Raw genomic sequence first — 13,025 nt, 5'->3', positions numbered from 1 at the left:
TTAAGGTTACAATTATTTTTACTCCTTTGACTTTATTTTTGTCATCCTTTTCTCTAACATTAAAAATTAAAAAAAAAAAAAAGGTAGCACCAGGGATCCTTGTGATGCAACTGTTCCATACCCTGACAGGGGTGGTGGTAACATGAGTCAAAATATGTGATAAAATTGCTTTAAACTACACACATGTGTGCGCACACACCAATGAGTGTGTGGAAAACTGGTAAAATCTGAATAAACTCTGGATTATATCAATGCCAAAAAAAGAAAAGAAAAATCTTGGTTTCTTGAGACAATAATATAACTGCTTATTTGTTTTATCAATATGTATATTTAAAAATAGCAATACTTGTATTATTAACTATAATATTACTGAATACAGTTAGGATCTACTTGGAATTCCATTTGACCTTGAAATATATATCACATTAGGGATACACAGCCACAATATTATTTTAATTTAAATTAATCTGAAGTTGATTCTTCTGTATGTTCAAGTTAACTAGATACATAATTAGTTTCATTTGTATCATTTTGTTTTCAACTTTGTTGTTGTTTTAAGCTTCTGATTTAATTTTGATTTAAAACACTGACATGGTTCCAAAGTCAAATCTATAAAACAAGATACATATTTGGAGAAATCTGGTATCAACCCCTACAGCACTATTTCCTACTCTTTGAACTTCTTTTCAAAATCAGTTTTTGATATATCTTTCCATTAAAAAAATAAAACCTATATTTATTCTTTCACCCTTCATAAATAAAGAGTAGCATATTATACACTCTTACCTGCACCTTACTCAATTCACTTGATTAAAGATCCTAGAAATCACTCTACACAGTATTAAATGAGATCTTTCTCTCCTTTTATAGCTATGTAATAAGCTACAGTCTATTCAACCAGTCCTTGATTATTTCCAATCTTCTGCTACAAAAAGGACTGCATTTCATATATGTATATGCTCATGTGTCTAAAGATAGGAGAAAGATTTAGGGGAGGAACAAAATTGTCAGAGTCCTTTCTATATGTCAAATGCTTTACTGGGCTATGCTAGGCATTTTATGTTATTTTATATACTCCCTCAAGAAAACTATTAGGCAGGAAGTATACTCATTTACAGATCAGGCCAAAGTTAGAAAGGTGGGCATAACTGGCATCTGACCTAAGACTAGGACTAGAACTAAGGTCTGTTTTTCTTTTTTTTTCTTTTTTAATATTAAGATGGAGCATGAGATGGGAACAGTCAGTTATTACTTTCCAACTACATGGACAGTTTTAATCATCTACCCAAAAAGCATGTTACATAACTGACACTAGAAGATACCTATTAAAACCACACTTCTGAAATATGTGCACGCTCCCATTAAAAACATACATGATAAAAGTAATACGAAAGAGAGTAAAATACTTACTTGGATCGTTTAGATCTGACAGGCTTGTTTTCCTTTCTTTCAGGTTTGTGATTTTGGCTACTTTTGCCCTAGATAAAATGACTTTCCCATTAGTCTGTAAATAATTCTGTCCACTCTCATCACAATTCACAATAATATCAATTGGAACCTTTCCCACACTGTTGCCATAAAACTTCTTGGCTGGTAATGCTGTGTTTTGCGACTTCTGTCCGCCAGAATTCTGATGAATTGATGTTCTTAATAATGATCCCGTAGATTCATTCAAAGTTACAGCTTGTCTGCAATTTCTCTGCAAATCCTTAAAAGGAATACCACAACTTTGGCATTTAGTCTGATTTTCTTTTTCTTTTCCACATTTTGGACAATATCCACACTGTTTAGAAACCTTAAATACCAAAAAAAAAAAAAAAAAAAGAAAAAAAAAAAGAAAAAAGAAACAAAACACTTTGGCATTTTATTTTAACATCATGGAACAACGACAAAAATCTCAAAATTAAAGCGCTTACTCTCTATCACCATCACCATGGCAAACACAAAGTCCTGAACGTTACTTGGAATTTAGCATCAGATTGCTGGAAGGAATTTTCAAAACCATCTAGTCCAGTAGTCTTCAAACTGGACTGTTATATTCCTCAAGGGCTACATAAAGATGTTCTAAGCCATTCAGGGCCAAATAATCTAAAGGGAATAGATATCTAGATCCTCAGTTTACACATATAACCTTTCCAAAAACTGATTTGATTATGCTTCTCATGTCAAAGCATCACCTGCCACAACTGTCCTTATCATACTTAAAAAAAAAAAACTAAATCCGTATTCCATTTCCATTTGAAATATTACAATGGTGCATTCCCCTGGGGAATAAAAATCACCAAACCAAACAGAAGGATAATTTTAAATGCTGGAAAAATGAATTGATTTTAAGTACTGGTTAACAAAAACTTTTACAAGATAATTTGTTTTTAAGACAGTCCTTCAAAATTATTTTAAGGAAGGCCTAATCTACGCCTCTTACAATTGTGAGATCATTAAAAAATGTTCTTTGACAACAAAGTATCATGTGATTTGGAGGCATATAACCTAGAAGTTCAAGGTATTGGACGATAATATTATAATAAAATTCTTTCCATACTCATGTACTTATTTATATGAATATGGTTCTTTAGCATTTGTGTCTATTAAAAAGAAAAATACAAATAGATGCTGAATCCTGTCTCAGTATGTAACATACTTATCCATGGACATATGAAATAACTCAGAAAAACAGTCAATTTCTCTAATTTAAAGATGCATTTCCAATAATTTTACTTTTATGTCAAATAACTATCAAACTTTGTAAAAATACATAGTTTAAATCAACAGTGTACTAGTAACAACTGAAATAACGTAATCTGAAAGAAAAAAATTTTAATGCTTTAGCCTTATACCACAGGTGAAAATGAGATGGTAATTATCAAGTGTTGTGATATCTAGACGCTCCCAGATCCCTATGAGAAGAGTGATTTAACCACTGTTTAAAAATGTTACTCCTTTCACTGTGTCAACTATTATATACTGTGTGACCATTTAAATTTGGGATGAAAAATGCTAAATGTCAACTTAAAAATACATAAGAGAATATACAGTTATTTAAAATTCTTTTAGGACTTTTAGGTAACAGAAGACATCAAGTGGTTGCAGACCTACAGATAGGTGGTAATTATAGATGATTATGTGTATACACAAATTTCAAAATTTACTGAACTGAATGCTTAAGTTCTATACGTTTCATTCTATGTAAATTTATAATTCAAAAATAACACATAGAAAGTCTACAAGCAAAAAAATCTAGAGAGGCTACTACTCTAGGCTTATCACCTTCCTTCAAAGATGAAAAAACTAACAAAGAAATCGCTTACTTTGCCCAACATGACCCATGATCAGGCTGTTCTATTATGCCATGTTACCTATTCAAGGGTCTGCCCCAGATAACAAAAAGGAATGAAAACCAACCTTTAACCAGGGCAAAACTGAACTTAGTAGAACATTAGCTCACTATTTCGGCATATGTGGATTATTTAAAAAAAAAAAAGCGTATTTCTTTCTCTGCCAGTATATAGGAGAATTCAATTATGTTCTTTTGAATGCGTAGGTAAGCTATGCAACAGCTGGTTAGACACAAATATGGGACAGATTAATTGACTCTTATATTTTAGCCTATTGCCAAAAAGGGAAGGAAATAATAGTATATTTAAATGAAATACAAACACCACAAATAATTGACCATGTCCTACTGTACCTGAAAGGGAAAACTATGAACAAAAAAGTAGTCCCTACCTACATACACCCTGTGATGAAATATTTAATCCTTTAAGAAAAATCTAAAGCCCATTATTTTCATGATGAGCAAAGACATATTCCCACTTCTAGCTAAGTTTAAAAACTACTGTGATGCACTCAAAAAAGTTCAAAGACGTTTATTTATGTGGGAGCAAGAGCCCCATTTGCCACAGTGGGAATCAGCAATACATAAGCTGTCTTTTAAGAACTGATTATATGATCACGCTGCATTCAGACTGACTCCAATACTTTATTGTCTATAATAAAGGATGCATTTCAATGAAAAGCAATACTTCCACATATTTTCTTCTATAAAATTGATACTGAAATGGAAAAGGCACTTCCATACTATTAAAATTTCCAATACGAAAATACAGAAGGAAATGTATCATTAGCTATGTCATATACCTACCATCAGCTAAGAAACACATATCTTAGAAATGTCTGCAACAATTAGGAACAAAATGCAGATCAGCTGAATCAAACATGGTTATTAACTTTTTCATGATAAAAACTAGAGGTTAAGAATTTTATCAACCTAGTGATCTAAAAACTAGAATCTCAATATTGCTCACTTTTAGTAAAGTATGTGTAAAGTAGTAAATTTTCGTAACAATTTTATGTTAAATATTTCTTTTGGAAAACAAAGATTAATTAAGGTCTCATTTTCCCCCTTTTGATAAGTGGAAGATTTTCACAAAATAAAATAAATTCAAAACACGTATCACAAGTTATCTGCCAGTCTCTATATATTAATAATAACCAACTCTACTTGATAAGAATGAGCCTGTCTTTGATGAGACACCACTGAAACAATGTCATATTTAGTAAATATTCTGAACTTTCTATCATCACGTTAAATATCAAAGAACTTGTTTTCTTTTAAGCAGGATACACTGAAATTTCAGACTACACACGGAAGGAAAAGCCACTATCTTGTTCAAGAATTTAAAATTACATAGAGAGTAACTACAATCTATTCTTTATCTCCACTAAGAAAGGAGTAAGAATAAGTGGCATGGGGGTAAAGAGTAAAAAAAGCAAGCTATTATTTTAGATGTTAAAAAAATCCCGAGGCTTCCATCTGGCATGACTAGTGGAGGAAGGACGGTGTGTCTGGGGAGGAGCTTTCCAAAAGACTTTTCTCCTTCTCCTCTCCCTGGGTCAAGCAGTGGGCCAAGCAGCGTGGGGCATGCTCAGATGGCCCTGGCAAACCTGAGGTTGGCATGCATGAGACTGGTCACGTAAAAGGCAACTGAGCAAATAAGTAAATACACTGGAAATGATGGGAGTCAGGTTACTCACTGTTAGAGAAGGGAGTTACAAACATGCAAACTAGGAGAGGCTAAAATAAACATTGTGGTATTGGACTAGAATTGGAGTTATCAATGTGAACTCATGGATTTTAATATGTACTAAATACTGACACATACACACACACATGTATTTCACTGAGAGGACCTAAAGCTGTGACACCCAGTAGCAAAAAGCACAACTATTGCCCAAATATCTTTCCTCCACTTACAGGAACAACGCCTCCTTAGAGAAATGCTGATGCAGAGAAAATACAAAGTAGTCTAGACTATCTGGTTATACCATAAAGTAAGTAAGTACTCAAAGAATAATGGGTACAGATCAAAAAAGAAACAGTAGCCAGCATGGAGAACTTCCCATGGGCCAAGTCTGGGACAATATGAGCATCACAGTAAATGATGATAGTTACAGAGTATAACTTTTTTGAGTAAAATAAGAAACTATGTGTCTATGCTCATAAAAATAGAGGAATAAATAATATGGGATAAGAAAAAACACTCATTAGTAAATAAGTATAGAAATACCTATTAAATAAAATACCTATTAAATGACTGGAAAAATCTGGAAGAGAACATCTTAACTAAGATGAAAGTGAGTATCAGCAATAATGTGAAAATCAACACTGTGCACCTCGTGATATGAGGCAGTAAGATCACAGCATCACTCCAGAGGATTCTTGAAAAATGTATAGACCATGAAGAAGCACCAAACAAATCCAACTTGAGGTACAAGGTAAGTAGCCTATATTCCTCACAAATATCAAGGTTATGAATGACAAAATAAGATCAAGGAATTATTTCAGATTAAAGAAGACTAGAAAAGATCATGACATCTAAATGTAACATGATCTTGAATTGGATCCTGTTCCCAGAAACGACATTAGTTACGGAAAATTTGAAAGAACTCTGTGGATTAGATGGTAATTTTAGATCTATGTTAAATTTTAAAAATTTGACAGTTGTACTCTGGCTACATAGGAGAATTTTTTTTTTAAGGACACGTGCACTAAAGTGGTAAATGGGCATTCTGCCAGTTACTTATACCCAAATGGTAGAGAAAAATACACACAAAGAAGAGAAGCTGAAAGGAAGGCAGAGCAAGGGAGAATAATAAAGCAAATGTGGAAAACTGGGGAATCAAATAAAAGAATATGCAGATAGCCTTTCTATTATTTTTTTCATTTTTTCTGTATATTTAAAATTATTTCAAAAAATTTCTGGTTGAGAGCAATTATTAGAAGTAGGTTGCAGGGAGCCACTCAAATTCTCTTCAGAAAAAAACATATATTCTGGATTTTTGATAACTGAAAAATGATCTAACAAAGGCAGAGAAGTTTGCATAAATAACTTTTCTAGTTCTTTTCCAGTCTTATGTGAAAAGGTCACCTAGAATTTAATAAGCACTAAAAAAAAACGAATAAAAATACCAATTGGTTAGAAAGAAAGGATAATTTCTCTACCCACCTCTAAATCAGTTAAACATTTTTTGGAAGCAGGAGACAGAGGTGATGGGGTAGACTGATATGTACTACTGTGACGTTTCTGTGGTACTTTCCTTTTAATTTCAGACTCCAGGTGTGATTCAGACTCTTCTGTTTTCTTCATTATACGATCTAAAGGAAGGAAAAATGCCAAAAGTACTGAAATTAAACTTTATTAATTCCTCATGATTTTTGCAATGAGAAAATACTAACATATTATCAAATTATGTTTTAGTTAAAATAAACTGTTTCAGTATGTACAATAAAGCAAAACAGAACTTTAGGTCAGAGCCAGGGGCCATCTCCTGGTTGTTCCTGTCTACTTTTCACTGCTCATTAGAATCTCCCCCACCATCCCAGACACTGTGGACCACTTTCATCAAGAGTACCAACACTCTCTTCAGCTTATTCTGTGCTACTAAGGCAACAGAAGCACTTCCTGCACTGAATTTCTCTCCCTCTCCCTCTCTCTCTTTCTCTCTCTCACACACACACTTTTTTTTTCTAAGTTAGTTACTCTTCTTAGAATAGTAATGAGAAAAATTTGAATTTAAATGTAGGGTACAACTGTTTAGATAAAGGAAACTAATTCTCAATTCTGTTTTTTTTAAATTCAAGATATACAAAAGAGAATTTTCTTCATTATTTTTCCATGTAAATTAAATCATTTTCATTAAGGATATAATTAGAATTCTTTAATGGTTTAATGAACTCCAAAACAGGACAATTTAAAATTTATTACAATCAGACTTCGTCAGTAAAGAAAACCAACCAAACGTTGGTTTCAAAAACAAAAGTTAATAAATCCACAAACCAAAATGCTCTACCTGCATAATATCCAAGTTTGTTAAATACTTCCATTTTCTTATCTTTAACATCCTCTTATTGTTTGATATTTTTAAATAATGAGATGATCCACACATAAAAATCAACATTTTCTAATATTTCTGAGTTTGATATGCAACACTGCCTTAAAAAACCCATGACATTATTCTTTTTTAGTGTAATCACACAGGAGCTCCACACTAAGTGACTTCAACCTTCTCAGCCTTTGCACAGTTTGAACATCTTTATTTTCTTGGACACCAAACCTAGAAATCTAAGTAATCGTTGACTTCTTCTCGTGAATCCTTCCCCACATTCAAAGGAATTCTACTAACAGCTCCTCAATCCATTCCTTCCTCTCCAACTTCACTGCCACAGTATTTCAAATGTTTAACTCTTGCCTAAACTGATGTCCCTCACTCCAATTTTGCTTGCTTCAAATCCTGCACTACTGCCAAAGAGATCTTTCAAAATATGGCTCGATCATTCTAATGCTTAAAATCTTTCAGTGATTCCAGTACCCTGGGAGAAAGTCTAAATCCTATCTCTCGGCAAGCAAAAGTCTGTATTGATGTTCAAGTCTTATTTCCAAAAAAAACTGTACCTCAAAGAAGTGCCTTTCTCCAGAGCCCTCTTTCACCCTTACATAAGCTGTTCTCTTTACAAGCAAAGCCTTCCCTATTTATCTAGTAAATTCAAACCATTCTCTGCCCCATAGTAAGCACAACTAAGCAAGTCCTGAGGGCTTCCACAGCATTTTATCCATACTTCTATTAGCACTTTTTACTTTATGCTAATTATTTGCACTCATCTATTTCCTCCCAATGTATTGTCAGCTTTGAAAAAGCAGAAATCATGTTTCAGCCACATGTTTTCTCAGTGTCTAGAAACTGCACAAGGTAAGGGCTAAAAATGTTAACTGGATTAATGAATCACACTGCAAAAGATAAGACCATATGACATATTACAAAAAGAGGAAATCACACAGGTGAAAGGAAGGGATGCTGTTACAAGGTCATTTCTGAAAATGGCCTAACTCTGCCACGAAGATACCGATACACTCACAGATCTAGAAACAGAAGGACTTAGCCAAGGAGAGGAACGGAAAGCTGCTCCAGTCAGAGTATCTAGGGGTTAGTTACAGCCCTATGAAGGCTAACTTGCTTTGTTACATGGATTAGATCTAAAAAGCCGTTTCCATACAAATGAGTATTAAAGAACCATAATGTGACGACAGTAAGAGAAAACGAGGCAGACATGGTTTGGAGTTCAGAAAATACATGCACAGTTATCTGGAATACAAAACCAATTACTGGCACAATCTAATCTACAGAGAGCTATCTTAAAACGTGGGGTTTCTACCCCTTCAACTCTTCTTGGTCTTACTAATTATTGTATGTACACAAAATAGCTTTTTCCTCTTAACCATATTTTAGGAACCTTTGTAACCCCCTCAATATCATTGCAAATCACTTTGCTCAAGAATGTAACTATCACTTTCCTACCATACCCTACTTAGAGACTGACATTTTAAAAACTATTGGGAGGAGGGCATTTAAAAAATTAAAATACTATTATCACCTCATTTCTGATCATCACACTCATCTCTCCACTAAAGCTATCTCATCATATCTTTGTCACATTTTCTCTATTTCCTATCATAATTAACAAGGAGGAAACAAATGGCCCAAGCCTTGAGAGAAATTGAAAATTTTTATAAAACAGAGAAAAATGATTTTAAAATTTTGATTCCTAAATCAATGTTATCTACAAGGTACTAAAGGAGAGAGACAGAAAAGGAAAAGAGTAACATAATTAGAAGTTTTACGATGAAACTTTTGAAACCAATGTGATGTGGAGGTGTGGCAATTGACTGACAGTGTATGGGGAACAAGACTAGTTCTACAGAGACAGTGAGCATAAAAAAGTTAATGTCGGGATCAAGCACTTCCTTGAGGATTCTACCTTCTATGGAAAGAAGAGAAAAACATTTGAAAAAAAGTATGAGAATTCATGTGAAAATTAACTAGTCTCATGTGAAAATTAACTAGTCTCAAATTACAGCCAGAAACATAAAATGCCAAAAGACTTAAAACTTGACTAGTCTAGGAATGGCAAATGCCTAACAATTGCTTCATGGAAGTTTCACTAGCTAACCGATCATGCAAGTCATTTTTCCTAAACTGTGACACAGTCTCGAAACCTTCAACAAAGTACTCCAGGGAGGTGCTTGACATGAAACCTATGTGACATTCTTGCTTTCACTGAACTCCACTTCTAGGGAGGAGAAGGTGAACAAAGAGTGTTCACTCAAGATCGCAGAGTAGGAACACCAAGATTAGGATAATTCCTGCTGATTTTCCAGCTCAAGGTCTTTTTAATATACTGCACTATTTCAAAATATGCAGAAAATGTGAGAATATAGAAGACATGAGATAAGTAAAAGTGACTAATAGGTTGGCTCTTTACAATAAATTTTAAAATCCAAGTTTTAAAAAAGGGGTCCGTCATAAAAAGAACATTTATAGCACCTTTACTCGTAACAGTAAAAAACAAATCCCCCCCCCAAAAACTGGAAACAACTCAACTAAAGAGGTACAAATCACTAATGCATGCAACAACATGTTTGAATCTTAAAAAAATTACCCTGAGTGAAAAGAAGTCTTACATAAAAGAGTACACATTGTATTATTCCACTTATATGAAGTCCCACAACAGCTCATTTTAATCTATGCTGGGAAAAATCAGAAAAACGGTTACCTTTGAGGGGGCAGGGATAAGGAGTAACTGAAAGGAATATAAGGGAACTTTCTGAGGTGATATTATTTGCACCTATGTCTTCCCAGAGGTTTGGGTTAAAAAGATGTGTGTACTTGTCAAAATGTATACAACTTCACACTTAAGCTTTGTGCATTTCACTGTATGTTAATTTTATTCCAAAAGAGAAAAAGAAAACTAAAACATATATTGAACTCTAGATAATGATATGCCTGTTGCAGTGTAAAGTAAACTGTACTGTGTCTGTAATTTACTGTAAAATACATTGGGAAAAACTAAGATGAATTGATCTATAAATGGATGAGTAGATACACAGATATGTAATAAAGCAGTATAGAAAAGTATTAATTGTAGAATCTATATGGTAGATATATGTATATTCACTGTAAAGGTCTTCCAACTTTTCCGTATGTTTGAAAATGTTCGTAACAGAAGCTGGAGGTGAGGTGGGGCAAGGAAGGCCCTTAACTGTCTTGTTTGAGAATTCAGTTGTAATATTACCAAGGTGCTAGCAAACATATACGCCACAGCTAGTCTGAAAGCAAACAACTATCTTTATTCTGTTTATGTATTTGCTTTTGAATTACTTTCAGTCTTTCAAAAGACAAAGACAAATTAGACAGTTGGTTTTCTCTATCAGGTAATTGTCACTATGAGTAATTTTCAGTATAAAATAAAACTAAAGTGATACATCACATTCTTATTACAACCTCCTTAAAAATCAGCTTTGGCTATGCTAAATATGTGATAAACAGACAAAGGACACAACAGGCAGACATGAATAAAAGAATAAATTCAAATAGCCATTGAACATATAAAATACCTCACCAGTAATGAGGAAATATGAAAAACAAATACTATTTCCCCATCAAACTGGTTAAGTTTGAAAGCATGATAATATCTAATGCTGCTGAGGAACACACAAGAAACAGGCACACTCAGATACTGCATGCTGGGAAATGACACCCTTTATAGAAAGTATTTTGGCAGTAACATACCAAAAGTCTTTAAAATGTGCATAACCTTTGTCCCTGTAATCTTATATCTAGGGATTTGATATAAGACAATAATAGATAAAATACACAAAATGTGCTGAATTATTAATCATAACATATATTAATATCAAAACATTAAAAATCTAAATTATGGGACATAAATATAGTGGGTCACTATACATTCATTAAAAAATGAGTACAGAAACTTGGATATACTAACTTGTAAAGAAGCCCATTATATATAAAGTCATCCATTTGATTCTTAAACTTCCCTTAACTATGTTTTCCATTCTGGTTTTCCTTTGGTATTCCAATTCTTTCATGAGAATACAGCAATCAGATAATATCATAACAAAGTCAAAAAGCAAGTTATAGAACAGTATATGCAGTATAAATGCATTTAAAAAATGGGTACATATGCATAGAAATCTGGTAAGTTATATATTGAGATACTAATAGAAGGTACTTTGACAGGATAAGAGTGAGAAGATATTTTTCTTTTGTACATGACTTAAATAGTGCTAAATAGTAATTTAAATTGCAGTCACAATGTAATTACATTAAGAATGCAACTAAATGTTCTTTCAGAGACAGCATATAATGTCTATTAATTCTCTGACAAGAATACAAAGCACAGACTGGAAAACAAAAAGGAGGTTTAAGAAACAAAAGAAAGAATAGGTAGAGAAAAAATTAGAGATCTCGATTTATATTATATAATAATTTAATATGCTTATAAAAAATATAAAAATAACATCAAACAAAAAAGCAAGAGAATAAGTGATATGCCCCAAAATTATACTTAATAGTTTCCAAGTTTTAATTTTACCCTAGAAAACTGCTTATCAGTGCTAATAAATGGCTATAATTCATATTAAGTGCCTCTTAAATGCAAAATAATGGAGAAAAAATAGTAATAAAGGAAGTCACCTGGGTATTAAGGACTATTAAAAAACAATGATTCCTTTTTAGGAGAAAATTATTCCAGGTGCTATATGCCAGTAACTACTGATCCTGCGGTTTGAAATTTCAACATTAAAAAAAAATAACTCCAAAGGAAATCCTAAAGTAAAACACAATCTTTAAACAACAATATATGCAATATTATTATAGCACTGTCATTCATCCTACACCCAAGTATACATGTACCTACCCGATAGAAAAGGAGCTACAAAGTTTACAAGTTAACTATACCAATATCCCTTTCCTGAAGTTCACAAATACTACCTATCCACATGAACCGTATATACATGTACGTATATATGTGTGTGTATGTTTGTGTGTGTGCATGCATTTTATTATCTGAGTCCACAGACATAAATTAAATAAATAAGTAAATAAAGGAGAAGGTACAGCTCTTCCCCACAAAATAATTTCAACCAATAAATGTAAAAGAATTGAAAAAAGCAGAAAATCACAATTAGATAAACACCAAATAATTATTGCCAGCAAGATCCACCAAGAGGTGCTAAAATCGGCCTGTTCAAGTTTGAGGAAAAAGAGGGTAACTGCATATTCTCAGAGTATTTCTCCCGAGATCTTTATTAAGTACAAAGGGGAAAAAGATATTTTTACAGTGGAGAAACCCAGCAGAAACTACCTAACCAAGAGACTGTGGTTAACATCATCTGCAGTAACACAAATCAACATCGTAAAAGATTTTCACCCAGAGTAGAAAAAGTACATAAATGCTTTTAAAAGAACCTCTCAGCAGTAAGGAAATTGTACATCTCTAAAATCAGTATATTTTGGATAAGAAGAACCAATAGTGCTATTTAAACAAATTAATGCCTATGATATTATGGGATACAAACTACTGACACATTCTTGGATTACTGGATTAAGGAGGTGCAGTAGAAGGCTCACCTCCTTTCAGGAACACAACAAAATCACAACTAACTGCT

General features: G+C 33.0%; 1 protein-coding gene across 7 annotated transcripts in view; it reads right to left on the bottom strand.

The window, feature by feature from the left end:
* The window catches only part of SENP6 (SUMO specific peptidase 6), a 106,519-nt gene that overhangs the window by 39,800 nt on the left and 53,694 nt on the right, over positions 1-13,025 (bottom strand). For all 7 annotated transcript variants that reach the window (XM_072965516.1, XM_072965517.1, XM_072965518.1 and 4 more), the window contains 2 exons: positions 6,507-6,655; positions 1,411-1,795 (listed from right to left, as the gene is read on the bottom strand). In XM_072965516.1, the coding sequence (XP_072821617.1) occupies positions 1,411-1,795; positions 6,507-6,655 (534 nt within the window). The remainder of the gene's footprint in view (positions 1-1,410; positions 1,796-6,506; positions 6,656-13,025) is intronic.

Source organism: Vicugna pacos, chromosome 8, assembly GCF_048564905.1.
Source record: "Vicugna pacos chromosome 8, VicPac4, whole genome shotgun sequence".
Lineage (NCBI taxonomy): Eukaryota > Metazoa > Chordata > Mammalia > Artiodactyla > Camelidae > Vicugna > Vicugna pacos.
The sequence above is the reverse complement of the archived record's forward strand: the minus strand, read 5'-3'. Positions and strand labels throughout refer to the sequence as shown.